This window comes from Schistocerca cancellata, chromosome 7 (genome assembly GCF_023864275.1).
Source record: "Schistocerca cancellata isolate TAMUIC-IGC-003103 chromosome 7, iqSchCanc2.1, whole genome shotgun sequence".
NCBI classification, from domain to species: Eukaryota; Metazoa; Arthropoda; class Insecta; order Orthoptera; family Acrididae; genus Schistocerca; species Schistocerca cancellata.
In genome coordinates, this window is record NC_064632.1 from 281,535,046 (window position 1) to 281,555,649 (window position 20,604).

The 20,604-nt window shown below is 44.9% G+C and overlaps 1 protein-coding gene across 1 annotated transcript in view; it reads left to right on the forward strand.

Annotated features, from left to right (window-relative positions):
- LOC126091983 (uncharacterized) overlaps positions 1–20,604 on the forward strand; it is a 288,438-nt gene that overhangs the window by 241,596 nt on the left and 26,238 nt on the right. Inside the window, exon 17 of the mRNA XM_049907347.1 lies at positions 13,587–13,745. Within this exon, the coding sequence (XP_049763304.1) occupies positions 13,587–13,745 (159 nt within the window). The remainder of the gene's footprint in view (positions 1–13,586; positions 13,746–20,604) is intronic.

Here is a 20,604-nt window from a genome sequence, read left to right on the forward strand (position 1 = left end):
GCACATTATGTCAGAGATTAGTAATTCTGACTTCACACTTCAATCTGTATGGAATGTAATGGAAGAAGACACAGAACAACAGGCCATGCAATGGGATAATATAACTATTGATTTAAATAGAAGGGCTGTAAATGATCAGACACATGTAGCAAGTATTTCTAATAATCAGTTCTTAAATGTAATAGAAAATACAGGGACAACCATTTCAAGAGCAAATCATAGTAGCATGTTAGAAAAGCAGCTCTCATGACATTAAGTTATATGAATGCCTCACCAGCTTCTCCGTCTGCAATTAGGAAGTATATATTCTCTCAAAAATAAAAGCGTATCTGCATTTGATGATGTTTTCGACAGAGTAGTAAAGACTTATTTCCATATAATAAGCACTGTCTTTTCTGAAATAAGTAACACATCACTAACTCATAGCATTTTCTCAGTGAGATTGAAATATGTCATTGTTAAAACACTCCATAAGAAAAGAAATAGGAGGAATGTCAATAATTACCAGCGTGTTTTACTACTGACAACCATTTTCCAAAATTTTAAAGAAGTGATTTGTTGTAGAATAATATCCCACCCGAATGAAAATAGTGTCTTCAGTAAAACACAGTTTGGATTTCAGAAGAGTTTCTCAACTGAAAATGCCATTTACCTGTTCACTCACAACATTTTACAAGCATTAAATAACAAAATAGCACCAGTTGGTGTACTGTGTGGCTGATCTGACTGACTGTGTGGATCACAGTATTCTTGTAGATACACGGAGGTTTTGTGGATTTGAAGGATAATATCATGTCTAATCAGAAGAATAAAGATAAAATTGTACTAAATAATTCAACCAGTATAAATAGGGGAGATTCTTCTGTTTAGGAAGAAATCACATCAGGGGTTCCTCAAGGCTCAATATTAGGTTCACTATTGTTTCTCATATATGTAAACAGCCTTCAGTCTAATATAAAATAAGCAGAATCTATTCTTTTTGGAGATGACGGAATAGTATTGTAATTGGTCCGAACTTAACAGCAACAGACAAAAATGTAAACAATATTCTTAAAACTATTTTGATGTGGTTTTCTGCAAATGGTCACACTGTCAGTTTCAAAAAGTCACAAGATATTCAGTTCCACACATCCAGGTGTAGTACACCAACAATAAATATAACATGTAATGAGGGAATAATAACTAGGGTGGTAACTTTAAAATTTTTTGGTATCGACATTGATAAGAATTTAAATTGGGGGGGGGGGGGGGGATTTTGGAACTCCTAAAATAACTTAGTTCACCCAAATGTGCACTTTTGAATCAGTGCAGATCTTGAGGAAAGATAAAGCAGAATGTTAATATATTTAGGGCATTTTCATTCTATAATGTCCAAAGAAAAGTTTTAAAAAACAGCTTTGTTGGAAACAACCCACTACAATGCAAAATAAACAATGATGTACATAATTACTGTAGCAGAAAAAATGACCGTAATTATTCCACATTAGGTTTGTCTTGAGCACTAAAAGGGGTGCGCATGATCCCAACAAAAATTTTAATTACTTACCCAGTGATATAAAACGTGTGAGAAACAGCAAAGTTAAATTTGAAAACAAACTGAAAAGTTTCTCCTTGACATCTCCTATACCACAGAAGAATTTCTGTTTTTGTAACATGTAAAAGATGGTAATAAGAACTACTAATTCACCACTTTAAGGCACTTGTAATTGGTTGCCATGGCAGCCATATTTATATATGGATGTGTTATTTGAATATACAGTAACTGATACCAGATTATTACAATAAATTGTATAATAATCCATGGAATATGAAACTACCTAATGAATAACAAATTTTAAGTACACATTTTTGTTAAATACAAACTTTACTGTAATAAATTTTATGAAATGTTTAATTTTAACATTCCGTTTTAAGATAGAGAAATTTCAGTAATATATAAATTATTTTAGTTTCCTTTAATTACAGTGTTTCTAATGCTTCAGTTTTATTCTTTAATACAGAGAATTGTCTCGCCAGAGGTTGATAATGTGCTAAATATCCACATTTTGAATATGTAACTGCAGCATTTGACAATACTTTCTAGTAACCTCCATTAAAAGATACACTGTATTTTATGAAAAATTTGCATTGTGTGACTACATTTTTGTTTTCACAGATTTAAGCTATTGAAATGACTGAATTGGAACATGCATGCACAAAATTTCATTTTATAAAGAATCATAATTTTTCATTATGTAAAATGAGGGAAAGCCAACTACTCACCTACAGATACACAGACTATGTTGGCACAAAGAAACACACAACAGAAAACAGTATTCACACTAGCTTTCGAGCTCTTGCTCTTTCTCTAGCAAAAGTACATGCATTTGCACACACAATATGGTCACTGAAACACAAACTCTTGCAGCTATAGTGAGAGTGACTATTGATTATTGAGAGCAGTTACATGTGCAGTTGGAGGTGGTAAGGAGGTAGGGAAGGACACACAAGCCAAGAATGGGGTAGCGGGATAGTGTGAACCAAGTGTTTTGACAGATGTCTCAGTGCCTGCACAACAAGATGAAAGGAGTTCACAGGGTAGACCATGTAAGATATATAGGGGGAAGAGAGAAAGGTAAGGATGAAGATGGCGTCTGAAAGGGGGTGAGAAAAAGGGAGAGAGGTGGCAAAGATGGGGGAAGGGGTGGGGCAGGGAGAGAGGAGTGGGGGAAGCCTGCCTGAGGGGGAGGGGAGGGCAGTACATGATCTGGATGGGAAAGGAGTGGTCTGAACAGAAGAGAGAGAGCAGGAAAGGTGCAGCAGTGGGTGACAAATTAGCGGAGAATTACTGCCAGGGGGATTGCAAGAGTGCAGGATATGCTGGGGAGGGCAATTCCCATCAGTGTAATTCAGAGAAACTAGTGCTGCAAAGGTATATCTAAATGGCTCACATAGTGAAAGCAGCTGTTGAAGTCATTATTCTGTGGTGCACAGCTTGTTCTGAAACTGGTTGGTCTAGTTTGTTGTTTACTACAGTTTAGTACTGGCCATTCATGTGAGTAGACAGTTTGTTATTTGTCAATCCCACATAAAATTGCTGTGCACTAATTGTAGCATGACTGATACATAACATGGCTGCTTTTCATACATGACCCTGCATTTTATTGAGTAGAAAATGCCTGTGACTGGACGGTGCTAGGAGATTGCGGGTTTATGTATGGAACAGCTCATATACATGGGTTGACCTTAAGGGAATGATCCATGGGGTGCAGGATTGGGAGCACTATTGAAATAGGGGTGGACAAGGATATTCTGTAGGTTGGGTGAGTGGCAGAACACTACTTTGGGTGAAGTGGATAGGATAGCCCTCATTTCAAGGCTATGGAGGTGAGTTCAGATAATGAAAATGTCATCAGTCAATCTGATACATAGGAGGAGTTTTGCCACAAATTCCAAATTCTGTTCAGTACATCTTCATTAGCTACATGATCTACCCATATTCTTCAAACTTCAAAATTCTTCTGTAGCACCACATTTCGAAAGCTTCAACTCTCTTCCTGCCTAAACTATTTATTGTCCACAATTCACATCCATACATCGCTACACTCCATACAAATACTTTGAGAAAAGTAGGATGAAAAGATGCGTGAATGGCTAAAGAGGAGAGGGAAAAAGAAGAAGACTGAAGAGTAAATGGGAGTGAGGTTGGGTAACGTAGATTCAGTCCAGGGGGATGGCGGGATGAAAGGATGTGTTGGAGTGCAAGTTCCCGTCTCCGCAGTTCCGAGGGACTGGTGTTGGGTGGGAGAAGCCAAATGGCACGTACGTTGTAGCAGGTCCCTAGGTCCCTAGAATTATGCTGGACGGCATGGACATACGTGCTTTGTCTGGTCAATCTTTATCCGTACTTTTCTTATTTAGTGGTCTTCCTTTGGTATTGAACATTACCAACAGATTTTATTTTCTTTCTCGTCTTTCCCTCCTTGTTTTATTCCTTCTCATTATTACTATTTTAACTTCAGTTATTTAATTTCCCTACCCACCAGTTACCCACTATGTACCCTAATCCTATACCACATTATTTACATTCATTCCGGAAACATGCTTTCACCCTAGCCGAAGTGCAATCCCACATACTTTTCCTCTGGTCCTGCTTAACCTTTGGAATTACCCCTAAATGACTTACCTTAAAAGTTCCCATCTCTGGGTGCAATCCCTCCTTCCACCATTCTCTCCTGGACTTCCAGAACCTTCAATCCTTAGCCCTTACCCAACTTGTCCTGAATCTCTACACTACTTCATGTAACCACCACTCCAAACAGCTCCTGTCTCTCTTCAAAGTCCTCCACCTCTCAAACCCCTGCTTGGAGAACACACTCAGGAACATCATCCTAGAAGCCAACTGCAAACTCGAGTTCTATGCCACACACCACCTGAAAAAACTATCCATAGTGCTAGTGCAACACCTAAGAAGTGGGGTCCCTCTCCCTATCCCTCACTAACACCAACCACAACAGCACCTTCAACAAACCCCCCTCATAGCCAACAAACCTAGCCTGGCCACCCTACTCAATCTCCCAATCCCAGCACATACCCCACACAGACCAAATCTCAACTATAACCACAGTCAAATGCCACATACCACCAGTCCCAATTCAGTTCTAAACCTCTCATCCAGATCCCTGTCTCCTCCAGAGACATCTGTTCTATCAAAAGGCTTAACCTTTAGCCCTACGCCTAAATTCAACCACACTACTCTGGTTAAAGATCTCCTCTCATTCACCCAGAACCTCAACTGGAAATATCACTTCACCACCCAAACACAGCCCCCAAATACTAAACCCAGTGTTGAACCCTGTCTAGAACAGTTCCGACCGCCTTCCCAAAAGGATCCTCCTCCCCTCCCCCCAAAACCATCCCTTGCAGACATTTCAGGAATTCCTCACATCCAGTGTTGCCTCCCAGTCCTTCTTGAAGAACATCTCGACAACCCCCAACATCACCACAGCTGAATCCCGTGCCATTAAGGAGCTGAAAACAGACCACTCTATTGTCATCCTCCCGGCGGATAAATGCTCCACAACTGTGGTACTTGACCTTGTGGAGTATGTGGCAGAAGGACTGTGTCAACTCTCTGACACCTCAAACTACTAAGCTGTTACCCAGGATCCCATTCCCTCCATCCAGACTGAGCTGCAGAAAATCGTAAAAATGCAAGGTCCCTCAGAAGGCCTCACAACGGCTTCCATAAACCTACTCACTCCACCTGAGCCACGTATCCCTACCTTCTACCTATTACCCAAAATCCACAAAGAGAACCATCCTGGCCGTCCAATTGTGACTGGCTTCAAGGCCCCAACAGAACGTATCTCAGCTCTGGTAGACCAACACCTCCAACCTATCGCCTGCAGACTCCCATCCTACATCAAAGACACAAACCACTTCCTAGAATGCCTCAAATCCATTCCCACTCCCCTCCCACCTGAAACCTTTCTTGTCACCATAGATGCTACATCCCTTTACACAAACATTGCACATACCCACGGTCTCTCTGCCCTTGAACACTACCTCTCCCAACGCCCACCCAAAGATCTTCCAAAAATCTCGTTCCTTATCACACTTACCAACTTCATCCTCACCCATAATTACTTCACTTTTGAAGGCCAGACCTACAAACAAATCAGGGGAACGGCCATGGGAACCAGGATGGCTCCGTCCTATGCCAACCTCTTCATGGGCTGCATGGAGGAGGCTTTCCTGAAGACCCAACAGCTGCTTCCCCTGGCCAGGTATAGGTTTATAGATGACATCTTTGTGGTCTGGACTCATGGTGAAGAAACACTCCTTAATTTCCTCCATAACCTCAACTCCTTTTTGAGTCTAAATTTCACCTGGTCCTTCTCCCAAACCCAATCCACCTTCATGGATGTTGACCTTCATCTTGTTGAAGCTCACATCCACACCTCTGTCCACATCAGACCCACAAAAAAAAACAACAGTACCTTCATTTTGATAGCTGCCATCCATTCCACACCAAACGCTCCCTTCCCTACAGCCTAGTTATTCGTGGCAAACGTATCTGCTCCAGTGACGAATCCCTCAACAATTACACCAATAACCTGACCAGTGCTTTCCTCTCCTGCAACTATCCTGCAGACCTTGTCCACAAACAGATCTCCCGAGCAATACATTCCTCCCCGTCCAACAACAATGTTCTTACCCCCAGACCACACAGAAGCATCCCCCTTGTCACCCAATATTATCCTGGCCTCGAATACGTCAACAAATTACTCCGACTCCGCCAGGGATATGACTTTCTCAAGTCAAGCCCTGAAATGATATCATCCCTTGACAATATTCTCCCCACACCACCCAGAGTTGCCTTTCGTCGGCCCCCTAACCTCCGTAACATCCTTGTCAAACCCTACAATGTTCCCAGACCACCTTCTCTACCCAGCAGTTCCTACCCCTGTAACTGACCCCACTGCAAAACCTGCCCCATGCATCCCCCCACAACCACCTACTCCAGCCCCACTACTGGTAAAACATACACAATTCAAGGCAGGGCCACATGTGAAACAACACATGTCATTTATCAGCTGACGTGCCTGCACCGCACAGCCTTTTACATCGGTATGATGACAACTAAACTGGCTGAGCGCATGAACGGGCACAGACGAACTGTCCGCCTAGGAGATGTCCAATACCCAGTAGCAGAGCATGCCGTCCAGCATAATTCTAGGGACCTAGGGACCTGCTACAACGTACATGCCATTTGGCTTCTCCCAAACAATACCAGTCCCTCGGAACTGCGGAGATGGGAACTTGCACTCCAACACATCCTTTCATCCCGCCATCCCCCTGGACTTAACCTACGTTAACCAACCTCACTCCCATGTACTCTTCAGTCTTCTTCTTTTTGCCTCTCCTCTTTAGCCATTCACCGCATCTTTTCATCCTACATAGTTGTGTTTATCTTTATACTATATACCTCTTTACTTCTGTATGCATCCTCTTTGGTTTGAACCGGGCACAGTACTTAACAGTAGAATATCTTTGGCTTCCCTCTGACAACCATGCCTCCATCCTTGCTACCCTCCCTGTTTACCTTTTCCTGTTGCTTCATAACCTGGGTTGTGAGTAACTAAATCCACTTTCCCTTCTTCCATTTTTCCCCTCTCTCCTTCCTGATGAAGGAACAAAGTTCCGAAAGCTAGGAATGTAAATTTTCTGTTCTGTTTTGTGTCATCTATCAGCTGTACTGAGCTGAGGTAAGTACTGGCCAGCCTCTCTAACTCTTTGTTAGTATTTGTTTCACATCTTTATATGAGATTTTCCATTAATCATTCAAAGTGAAATAATTGTGGATCAGGATGTGGTTGTCTAAAAATGGTTGTCTAAAAAGATTAGGATGGATGTTGGGATAGGTAGTGGGGGATGTTGGTGTATAAGGACACTGCATACACAGTGAACAAGAAGGCTTCTGGTTGTAAAGGAACAGGAACCATGGAAAGGCAGAGAAGGAAGTTAGCAGGGTGTTTAATATAGGACATGAGGCTACAGACAACAGTTCAGAGGTGTTGGTCAGTAGAGCCAGAGGTTCATTCTGTGTAAGCACTGTAATGAGCTACAGTGGAACAATCAGTAGGAAGACTTGTGGGTTTGGGTTAGTGGAGTACGTAAAAGGTTAGGAGTGGGGGTAGGGGGGGGGGGGGGTTGCCCTGATTGAGAAGGGAGATGGATTCAGATGGGGATAGACTTAAGGCCTGGAAGAGCTGCTGGAGGTCATGTTGGACTTTGGCATTGGATCATGGCCATAAGATTTGTATGCAGAATTGTCGCAAAGTTGTCAGATGCCCTCAGCCACATAGTCACTACAGTTTATGACACTGCACTGGAGCCTTTGTCTGCAGAAAGAATAATAAGGTTTGGAATGGTTTTCTGGTTACAGATAGCTAGGAGAATCAATGTTGGAGGGAGTTTGAAACTATTTTGAACAAGATTCTATTTGGGTTACTGTTGTCAGTGTGTTTTCGCCGCAGGGAATGAGTAAAATAAAGAAGGTCCTTTACAAATCCAGCATGGTTGAACTTAGTTTTTGGCTAAAGGTGTCTCCTCCCCCCATTCTCTTTGTCCCCCCCCCCCCCCTTCTCCACCCCTGCCATTCTCTCTCTCTCTCTCTCTCTCTCTCTCTCTGTCTCTCTCTCTCTCTCTCTCTCTCACACACACACACACACACACACACACACACACACATCCTTGTTAGTATTGATGTTCTGTCCTTATTTACCATTATTCCATTGAATGAAGCTATCTCATGTATAGCTGATATTTTTCCATCAGATATTGTGGAGTTATTCAGACATTGCCTTACCATGACCTATTTTCAGTACAATATGATTTTTATGAACATATTGGGGGTGGGGTGGGGGTGGGGGTGGGGGATGGGGGGGGGGCTATAGGCAATCTTCTTAGTCCAGGCGTTGCCAATTTGTTTATGGGTAACTTTGAACAACAGGCATTGCAGACTGCCAGAAAAAGACTAGCCAGGTGGTACCACTACATTGATGATACTTTTGTAATATGGGCACACGATGCAGAGGAGGTGGATGCCTTCCTGGTACATCTCAAAAGCATCAATCCAAAAATACAATTTATTTTGGAGACGGAGGATAATGAACAGCTGAGTTTCTTAGATGTGTTTGTTATCAATCAAGGGGATGGGACGTTGGGCCAAAGAATATATAGAAAAATCATGCATAAAGATTCTAACTATCACCCCAGACAAAAAAGAGGGATGATTAAAAGCTTGCTAGATAGGGCATGCAAAATTTGTGAACCGTATTACTTGAAAGATGAGCTTGAACATCTACGTTTGACCTTCAAGAAGAATGGTTATTCTAACGAGGAGGTAGATAGATCTCTTCACCCTAGGGAGAGAATAAGGACCGATGAGGAACGATGGCTGCCCGAAGGAAAAGTTTTCCTTCCGTTCATCAGGACAATTACAGATCACATTAGCGCAGTTTTGAGTAAGTACTGTGTGGACACTACTTTCAGACCCACCAGAAATACACTCCTGGAAATTGAAATAAGAACACCGTGAATTCATTGTCCCAGGAAGGGGAAACTTTATTGACACATTCCTGGGGTCAGATACATCACATGATCACACTGACAGAACCACAGGCACATAGACACAGGCAACAGAGCATGCACAATGTCGGCACTAGTACAGTGTATATCCACCTTTCGCAGCAATGCAGGCTGCTATTCTCCCATGGAGACAATCGTAGAGATGCTGGATGTAGTTCTGTGGAACGGCTTGCCATGCCATTTCCACCTGGCACCTCAGTTGGACCAGCGTTTGTGCTGGACGTGCAGACCGCGTGAGACAACGCTTCATCCAGTCCCAAACATGCTCAATGGGGGACAGATCCGGAGATCTTGCTGGCCAGGGTAGTTGACTTACACCTTTTAGAGCACGTTGGGTGGCACGGGATACATGCGGACGTGCATTGTCCTGTTGGAACAGCAAGTTCCCTTGCCGGTCTAGGAATGGTAGAACGATGGGTTCGATGACGGTTTGGATGTACCGTGCACTATTCAGTGTCCCCTCGACGATCACCAGTGGTGTACGGCCAGTGTAGGAGATCGCTCCCCACACCATGATGCCGGGTGTTGGCCCTGTGTGCCTCGGTCGTATGCAGTCCTGATTGTGGCGCTCACCTGCACGGCGCCAAACACGCATACGACCATCATTGGCACCAAGGCAGAAGCGACTCTCATCGCTGAAGACGACACGTCTCCATTCGTCCCTCCATTCACGCCTGTCGCGACACCACTGGAGGCGGGCTGCACGATGTTGGGGCGTGAGCGGAAGATGGCCTAACGGTGTGCGGGACCGTAGCCCAGCTTCATGGAGACGGTTGCGAATGGTCCTCGCCGATACCCCAGGAGCAACAGTGACCCTAATTTGCTGGGAAGTGGCGGTGCGGTCCCCTACGGCACTGCGTAGGATCCTACGGTCTTGGCGTGCATCCGTGCGTCGCTGCGGTCCGGTCCCAGGGTGACAGGCACGTGCACCTTCCGCCGACCACTGGCGACAACATCGATGTACTGTGGAGACCTCACGCCCCACGTGTTGAGCAATTCGGCGGTACGTCCACCCGGCCTCCCGCATGCCCACTATACGCCCTCGCTCAAAGTCCGTCAACTGCACATACGGTTCACGTCCACGCTGTCGCGGCATGCTACCAGTGTTAAAGACTGCGATGGAGCTCCGTATGCCACGGCAAACTGGCTGACACTGACGGCGGCGGTGCACAAATGCTGCGCAGCTAGCGCCATTCGACGGCCAACACCGCGGTTCCTGGTGTGTCCGCTGTGCCGTGCGTGTGATCATTGCTTGTACAGCCCTCTCGCAGTGTCCGGAGCTAGTATGGTGGGTCTGGCACACCGGTGTCAGTGTGTTCTTTTTTCCATTTCCAGGAGTGTATAAAAGAATGTTTAAGATCGGCACACTGGGTATATATAAAATTCCGTGTACTTGTGGACTGGTTTATATTGGTACCACAAAAAGATGTGTTAACACCTGTCTCATTGAACACAAGAGAAATTGCCACCTGGGATATACAGATAAATCAGCCTTGGCAGAACATCTTTACCAAGATGGTGATCATGAAATAAAATTCTCTGAGATGGGTGTCACATCGAAAACATCGCATTATCATGCGTATGTGTATAGAGAGGCTATTGAGATGTATAACCACCATAATAATTTTAACTGAAAAGAGGAAGGTGTTAAAGTATACAAAATTTGGATGTCAAAATTGACAATACCAGCGATAATCTCATAGCCGACATCTGTGATAGGCTGTTTTGCCTCTGAAGATGTCTCCCGGAATAGAGTGGAAATGTTGTGAAGAAGTTTTATACATCGACTGTTACCTAATAAAACTGAAGTTTTAAGTGATGTCAGTACCAACCATGAAAGCTTACATTGCATAAACTTTTGCAAGAGAAAGAGCAAGATATAAAAAGTGAGCATTAATACTACTTTCTGTTGCATGTTTCTGGGTACCACACATCAGTCCGCTGTATGTGAGGGCTTGCCTTTAGATTATTTTATGTACTATTCCAGCCAGGAATTTCCATTGTTGATGATGAACTTCTGTACTTAATGATATTAAATTATTTAAAATAGTATTAAACAATGATTAATGTATGTGACACACACATACATAATCATAAATATACGTCAATGTAATAAAAATAGAAATGTATCGCAAACTTCAACAGAAACGTGTATCCACTACTCCTGTATAAAAATCTTGGGCTATCACATTACATAAAGTGGAAATTGCAGATGCTCTCAGGTGCCACCAGTTAAGGATGCTATATGACTTGACACAAGGGGCCAAGCCAGCAGTATACCTTCCACACTATGATGAAAAAGATGGCTGTGAGGACCTAAAATGGATGTGTGTTTCAGGGTCAGGGATCGAGACAAGTGTTTCAGCCCAACCTGATATATGTTATGCCTAAAGATTATGTATGTCTTTGAGTGACCATTGTGTAGTGTCCTCTGTGAATTCAGCAACATCTACACAGGCCAAAAGATTTGTGCTTTTGGTATAGGGGGTATGTGCACCACATAAAGCAGAGGGAGCTTGAGATTTTGACCATTGCTGAACACTGCCTAAAGAACGAACATAAAATACAATATGAAAATATGATGGTCTTGGCCCTTGCACCTCCATATTTGAGTTTCATTATAGAAGAGGAGGCTGGTGTTAAATTATATGCTAACAATTTTGTCCAAAATGAGAAACATACATGTAGCAGGATTGGGGCACGGGGGCAGCCTACAGGGATGCGGGAGAAAAGGGTTCAGACATGGCACCAGCCCCACACACCATCTGATGTATGCCATCCTGTAGTGGGCCAGAGCTGTCAGAAGCAGCAGCCTAATGTGTCTTCCCATGCACGTGTCATTTCTACCCCTCTCTGGTGGCAACACCTATAAACTGAAGTGTCAAAGAAACTGTTACAGGCATGCGTATTCAAATACAGAGATATGTAAACAGGCAAGTCCTGTGTAAGACAACAATTGTCTGGTGCAGTTGTTAGGTCAGTTACTGCTGCTCCAAAGGTAGGTTATGAAGATATAAGTGAGTTTGAACATGGTGTTATAGTCGGCGCACGAGCGATAGAACACAGCATCTCCGATATACTGATGAAGTGGCAATTTTCCCTTACAACCACTTCACAATCCAGTAAAACATCAAATCTCAAACATTGCTGCAGCCAGAAAAAGATCCTGCAAGAAGGGGATCAAGGACGACTGAAGAAAAATGTTCAATGTGACAGAAATGCAACACTTCCACAAATTGCTGCAGATTTCAATGCTAGGTCATCAACAAGTGTCAGTGTGTGAACATTCAAGGAAACATCATCGGTATGGGCTTTCGGAACCAAATGTCCACTCGTGTACCCTTGATAACTGCATGACACAAAGTTTTACGCCTCACCTGGGCCCGTCAACACCGACATTGGACTGTTGGAAACATGTTGCCTGGTCGGATGAGTCTCATTTCAAATTGTATTGAGCTGATTGGTCTGTGTGGGCATGGAGAAAACCTCGTGAATCCATAGACCCTGCATGTCAGCAGGGGACTGTTCAAGCTGATGTAATGATAATGGTGTGGTGGTGTCTGCAGTTGGAGTGATATAGGACCCATGATACGTCAGCATATGACTCTGACAGGTTAACACATACATGAGGATCCTGTCTGATCACTTGCAGCTGTTCATGTCTATTGTGCATTCCGACAGACTTCGGAAATTTCAGCAGGACAATGTGACACCCCACACATCCAGAATTGCTAGAGAGTGGGTCCAGGAACACTCTTCTGAATTTAAACACTTCCGCTGCCCACAAAACTCCCCAGACATTAATATTGAGCACATCTGGGATGCCTTGCAATGTGCTGTTCAGAAGAAATCTCCACCGCCTCATACTCTTATGGATTTATGGACAGCCCCGTAGGATTCATGGCGTAGTTTCCTGCAGCACTACTTCAGACATTAGTTGAGTCAGTGCCATGTCATGTTGCGGCACTTCTGTATGCTCGCAGGGGTCCTACACTATATTAGGCAGGTGTGCCAGTTTCTTTGGCTCTTCAGTATTTAAGCTGAACACTGTGCCAATTCTGGCAGTTGTTAGTTTTACTCCTTATGACGATGAAGGTTACAGCTGTTGAAAATTAGAGAATTTTATTTCACACACACACACACACACACACACACACACACACACACACATTCATTTTAAATTTAAATACAAGTCATTGTAACAGTCTGACAGTTAGGGTGTTCTCTGGAACAATTTAACTGAAATCTGAATCAGTCAGTAATTCTTACATATTACACTATCATGTCGTATATTCAGAAACCATGATACTTCATTTATATTTGGCTGAAATTTAGTCCATGTACCAGAACTTTAAATGAGTAAAAAAATTATTTACAGCATTTGATGATATATAAATTTACTGTAGTACTTGTATATAAGTGGAAATAGTTTAATGGTATATATGTTCCAGCCATCCCTTCTCCAACTTCTGCTGAAGCAGTGTTCCCACATGTTGTTGATATGAGTACAACTTGTGTGTCCATACAAGCTACTGTGGGGATTGCTCTGACATCTTTTGTGATTGGTATTGTACTGATGATAATCATTTGGTTCATCCATGTGAAAACTGGTGAGTGTATTTGATACCAATTAAAATATTCAGTAGAGTGGCATGCTGTTGATTACTTGAGATTGATGCACATGAAATGAAGGATTTATTAAATCTCAGTCAACAATATTTAGGTAAGAAGGTATGTTAATAAATGAGAACCATCAACATTAAAAGTTATTTATTTTGCCCAACAAAATAATGATGCATTCAATCACCTTCACAGAATTTTCCCAGAAGCAATATCTCAAAGCCATTTATGGCATTGTAATTTATGAATACCCAATTTACATTACTCCCAGAATCCAGCATTTCATTAGCATCATCTTGCTTTAAATTATGTTGTGGAATATCTACATAGAAATGTCTCAAACATTGTATTCTTATGTAATGGCGTAAATCATTGACATAAGTAAAATTCTGAATGTTAGTTTCTGGAGAATTGGGTTGCTGTCAAACCAGCCTGATTTATGTTTTCTGTAATTTGATAAATTTGTCCAGTTAAATTTAAAGATGATTCACTTGAGATATCTATGACTGGTTGTTACACTCATGTTTATCAGACCTGAGAGACTGAACTAGTACTCCATACCAAAAGACCTGTCTTCCAGCATATGTGGAACTATTGAATAAAAATGTGTTAGGGAAATGTGATTGTGGATACATAGTGAATTCAACAAGAGAGATATGTGAAATGTTCGAAGTCAAATACTTGTCCTTGGATAAAGTTCTCATGTGTGGCTAATTTATTAGTAGTGTAAATTATATAGAGATTGTTGACAAAAGGCAGAAGTAGTTTTATATGCTAGAAAGTGTTTACTTATGTGATACACATCACAATTTGTGCCAGTTTTGCTCTTTGTAGTCCAGAAGTAAGTCTGTTTTGATTTCTTGCTGTTGTTTGAATGATGTAGTATATAAACGATTTAAAATTTAAGAGTTTCATTACATTTGTCAAAATTGTAGTCCTGGCTTTGTGCTGAAACAGCTATAGTCTTCAGAGCTATACAGAATATCAGAAATGTGAAGAAACTAAAATGTTTGTTAAATATAACTATATGAATTACGATAAATTGCTACTCAGTGCAATGCCAGCAGGACAATGTGACACCCCATGCATCCAGAATTGCTAGAGAGTGGGTCCAGGAACACTCTTCAGAATTTAAACACTTCCACTGCCCACCAAACTCCCCAGATGATATTTGCGTGGTCTGGACTGAGGGTGAGGGCAGCCCATTCACAGTCCCCCAAAACCTCAACACCTTCTTCCCTGTTCGCCTCACCCAGACCACCTCAGTCCAACAAGTCACCATCCTCTTCATCAACCTCCATCTCGAGGGTGGCTTCTTCAGTACTTCCACCCACATCACACCCTCCAACTGACAACAGTGCCTCCATTTTGACAACTGTCACCTATTCCACACTGAGGAGTTCCTTCTGTACAGCCTGGTCATCTGTGGTTGTTGCATCCATAATGGTGAGCATTCCCTTTTCAAATGTGTCAGGGAAATGACAGATTGAAATTACCCTCTGCACCTTGTCTAGAAGCATATCTCATGTGTCTTATTTCCTCAGTCACCACCATCCCTCACATACCCACTGGCCACCAACAAAGAAGCACCCTCCCCCCCACTCTCCCACATGACGCAATACCACCCAGGACTGGAGCAGCTCTGAATCACATTCTCTATTAGGGTCGTGACTGTTATAACCTTTAATCACCAATAATTGCGTGGATATTCAAACACACTCACTTAGAAACAATAGCTGGTTACATGATAACAACTCAGGATCTCTTATTCGACTGCCGTGGCGTGACATGCGGCCGGTGCCGTTCGTAGCTAGGTGGCGCTCCCGCGCTCAGCCGAGTTGCAGAGTGCCTCTATCGCCGTTTGCGTGTACTGTCGTGGTGGCACTGTTAAATGTTGTGGCACTGTCACAACACTTTTCCCCCCTTGAAAAAAAACACTCACTTCCTTGGAGACATGGACAGTGCAGAGACATCCATGGCCTCTTGTGAGGCCCCGAGAAGATCCCGCGGAGAGACATGAGAGTATGGTTGAAAATGTCCAGGATGGAAGCTCGTGCGTGGAACGTGCCTCGTGGACGAGATGATGGGTGAAAACTCCGGAGCAGCATCCATAGGTGTGCTCCAGCGAGATGGGTCCCGGAGAAGGCGGCGTCGTGACTGGGGCCAGTTCCGGCGTACTCGGAAATGGTAGCAACGGCGGCTGCATCAACACGTACGGTAGATCAGCAGCAGCGACAGGACTGGCTTCTCGGGCTGGTGGAGGCGAAGGAAGGGGCGGTGGCAGTGGCGTGGCCACCACTCGTGGGTGCATCTGGTCATAATGGCGAACAACCATGCCATTGTCCGTACGTATTTCACAAAGCCGGCGGCCGCGAAGAGGCTTGACCACCCCTGGAATCCATTTAGGGCGAGATCCATACCCTCGTGCCCACACGTCGGCGCCCACCGAATATTTTCCCGCACTAGGGGACACAGCACAAGGCCTGACAGGGTGAAGCAGGTGCAGTAGAGTGCGCGGTTGGTGGCCATGCAAGAGTTCAGCAGGGCTGCGATCACCCAGAGGCGTGAAGCGATAAGAACTCAGAAATTGCAGCAAAGTGTCATCTGTGGAGAAATCACTAAGGAATTTTTTCATCTGGCTTTTGAAAGTGAGGACAAGGCGCTCGGCCTCCCCATTCGATTGCGGATGGAAGGCTGGTGCTGTAACGTGATGAATCCCTTGTCCAGTACAAAAATCACGGAAGGCCTGGGAAGAGAACTGAGGGCCATTGTCTGTGACGATCGTGGATGGAAGCCCTTCTAGCGCAAAGATTTTGGACAAAGCCAGTGACGTCGCCGCAGTGGTGGGCGATGGACATCGAACAACAAACGGAAACTTTGAGAAGGTGTCAATCAACAGCAGCCGATTAGTACCGAGGAAGGGGCCGGCAAAGTCAGCGTGCACCCGTTCCCATGGCTGCGCCGGATCAGGCCACGGAGAGGGCATTGTACAAGGTGCAGACAGTTGTTGAGCACACTGACCACACGCAGCAACCATGTGGGCGATGTCCGAATCAGTACCGGGCCAATAAACGTGCCTGCGGGCCAGGGACTTAGTCCGAGAAATACCCCAATGGCCTTCATGCAACAGTTTGAGAACATCTTTGCGAAGAGAGGCTGGCACCACGACCCGTGGAGATGCGCCATCCGTGGCCAGAAGAACAACACCATCACGAACAGACAGACGAAGGCGCAAGGCATTGTAGTTGCGAAGGAGATCTGATGCCCGGCCCTGGGTCCTGTCCGGCCAACCCCGTTGAACAAAACCGATCACCTGACGCAGGACCAGGTCCCGCGCAGTAGCCGACGCGACCTGCGAACCTGTAAGTGGAAAACCCTCGACTGCATGACGTTCTTCCTCATCAATGTGGAAACAGAGTAATTCATCACGATCGAAAACCGGGTCGGGGCCCATCAGCAATCGCGACAATGCGTCAGCGTTGGCGTGCTGGGCCGTGGGGCGATAGTGAATCTCATAGTGAAAACGAGACAAGTATAAGGCCCAACGTTGCAGGTGGTGAGCTGCCTTATCCGAAAGCGACGCCGATGGGCTGAACAGAGAGACCAGTGGCTTGTGGTCGGTGATGAGGTGAAACTTAGAACCATACAAAAAAACGCTGAACTTTTTTAGAGCATAAATGATAGTGAGCGCCTCCTTTTCGATTTGAGAGTAATGCCATTGCGCATCGTTGAGGGTCTTGGAAGCATAGGCGATGGGTCGTTCCGACCCATCCTCATACCGATGGGCGAGAACAGCCCCTAGGCCATACTGTGACGCGTCAGTCGCCAGAACCAAGTGCTGACTCGGACGGAATGTGGCAAGACAAGGCGCCGACTGCAAATGAGCCTTCAGGCGGACAAAAGCCTGCTCACACTCGTTGGACCAACAGAAAGGGACGTTTTTTTGTAACAGCTGATGCAGAGGATGAGCTACCGCTGCCGCGGATGGAATGAATTTGTGATAATAAGCAATCTTGACTAGAAACACCTGAAGTTCTTTGACCGTAGACGGCCGGGTTAGAGCATTAATGGCCGCAACGTGCTGACGTAGAGGACGTATACCCTCACGGGACAAGTGGAAACCAAGATACACAATGGAGGGTTGGAAGAACTGTTACTTGTCCAGATTGCACCTCAACCCAGCCGAATGCGAAACCCAAAACAGTGAACGCAAATTGCGAAGGTGCTCCTCAGTGGAGGCCCCCGTGACAACAATGTCATCCAGATAGTTTATGCAGCTGGGAACGGAAGCCGTGAGCTGTACCAAAAACCGCTGAAAAATGACCGGCACGCTAGCGACGCCAAATGGTAACAGCTGGTACTGATACAACCCACAAGGAGTGTTGATGACGAGAAATTCCTTGGAAGAAGCATCCAACGGCAACTGATGGTACACCTCCGATAAGTCAAGTTTGGAAAAGAACTGGCCCCCAGCGAGCTTGGTAAATAACTCCTCAGGATGGGGAAGAGGATAAGTGTCAGTGAGGCTCTGAGCATTGAGAGTGGCTTTAAAATCACTACACAATCGCAGACTCCCGTTTGGTTTAGAAACCACCACAATTGGCGATGCCCATTCGCTGGAGGTAACAGGAAGGAGAATCCCTGAAGCTGTTAACCTGTCTATCTCAGCCTTGACAGGTGCACGCAACGCTACCGGAATAGTGCGTACCCGGAAAAACTTAGGGCGAGCTGTAGGTTTAAGAGTAATGTGGGCTTCAAAATCCTTGGCACGACCCAGACTAGCAGAGAACACGGACGAAAATTCAGAACACAATCCATCCAGCTGTTGATACGGAATATCCTCAGATATGAGATGCACATCATCATCAACGGAGAACCTGAACAACTGGAAAGCATCATAACCGAACAGGTTTTCAGTGCCCGCATGATCCACCACATAAAACGTGAGGGGCCTAACAACAGACTTGTAGGCAGTGGAAGCATCGAACTGGCCAATGATAGGAATTTTCTGTTTATTATAAGTTCTCAGATTTCGCGTAACTCGAGACAAGGGAGGGGAGCCCAACTCCAAATACGTGCGAGAATTAATGAGAGTTACTGCAGAGCCAGTGTCCACTTGCATGCAAATGTCTTTATCCAGAACAGGAACAGTAACAAACAACTTATTTGTTTGAGAAAGCACACAGTTAACATCCATGTCCGATGCCTCGTCCTCGTCGACAGGAACTTCAGGGGACTGACACACAGAAGCAATGTGGCCTTTTTTCCTACATGAATTACACGTGGCCCAACGTTTTGGACATGCGGCCCTGTCATGCGGAACGAACCTGCTTCTGTGGTTGCTGTTGTCGCTGCGAGTGTTGCTGCCCAACGCGACGTTGTTTACGTGAGTGAACCGCCGCCACATCTTCGTTCTCCTGTGAAACAGGCGAATTGTCCGTGTCGAAAGTTGACTGTACAGCACCTACATCACACCACGCGTCTATTTGCGCGCCAGCAGCGTGAGACCCTTCAGAGGATTGAGCGATGCTTAGAACTTCCGACAACAACGGGTTTGGCAGTTGTAGGGCACGTTGCCGAACTTCTTTATCAGGAGCAAGCCGTAGAATAGCATCCCTAACCATTGAATCAGCATAAGACTCATGATGAGTGTCCGTGACAAACTGACATTTCCTACTCAGACCGTGTAGTTCTGCCGCCCAAGCCCGGTAAGATTGATGGGGCCGTTTACGACATCGGTAGAACGCCACGCGGGCGGCAACGACGTGGGTGTTTTTTCGGTAATAGTTAGACAATAAGTCACACATTTCTTGGAAGGACAGAGAGGCAGGTTCCCACAGAGGGGCTAACTGAGATAGCAGCTGATAGATCCGTGGGGAAATCCAAGATAGAAATAACGACTTACACATAGGAGCGTTGACAACGCCGAAAGCCAAGAAGTGTTGCTGCAAACGCTTCTCATAATCCTCCCAGTCTTCAGCGGCCTCGTCGTAAGGAGGGAATGGAGGCGGAGAAGAGGAAGACAGATGATGAGTAAGCGACGTCGACAACGCCTGAATAGCAGCCCTCAACTGTGTTTGTTGTTCAATGAGCGCTTGCATAAGCTGTTCCATGTCTGCCCCGTCATGAACACACAAATCCACAACACAGTGAAAATATCCGACCTCGTCGCCAAAAAGTGCTATAACCTTTAATCACCAATAATTGCGTGGATATTCAAACACACTCACTCAGAAACAATAGCTGGTTACATGATAACAACTCAGTATCTCTTATTCGACTGCCGTGCCGTGACATGCGGCCGGCGCCGTTCGTAGCTAGGTGGCGCTCCCGCGCTCAGCCGAGTTGCGCAGCGCCTCTATCGCCATTTGTGCGTACTGTCGTGGCGGCACTGTTAAATGTTGTGGCACTGTCACAACAGTGACCACCAGTCATAATGACAAAATTGTGCCCAGACCTCTCTCTGAGATATTCTGCCTCCCATTCAACCTATCCAATATCTTTCTCTGTCCCTATTTCACCTCTGCTTGCTACCCAATACTTTGTGGCTCAGATGCCTGTGATAGACATAAATGCAAGACCTTTCCTATGCTTCCTCCAACCACCACTTACTCCAGTCCCATCACAGGCACTGCCTGCCCCACAAAAGAGGGAATCAATGATGAAAGCAGCCACGTCAGCTACCGATGTAGCTGCAAGCACTGTGTGGAATTCTTCAGTGATGTGACCACTAACAAGTTGTCCATCCTCATTAATGACCGCTGGAACACCCAGTTGCTGAACGTGCCACCTGGCACAGTGTGCTCAACTCTAACCGCTTCACGGCTGCATGACACTGATTCTTCCCAT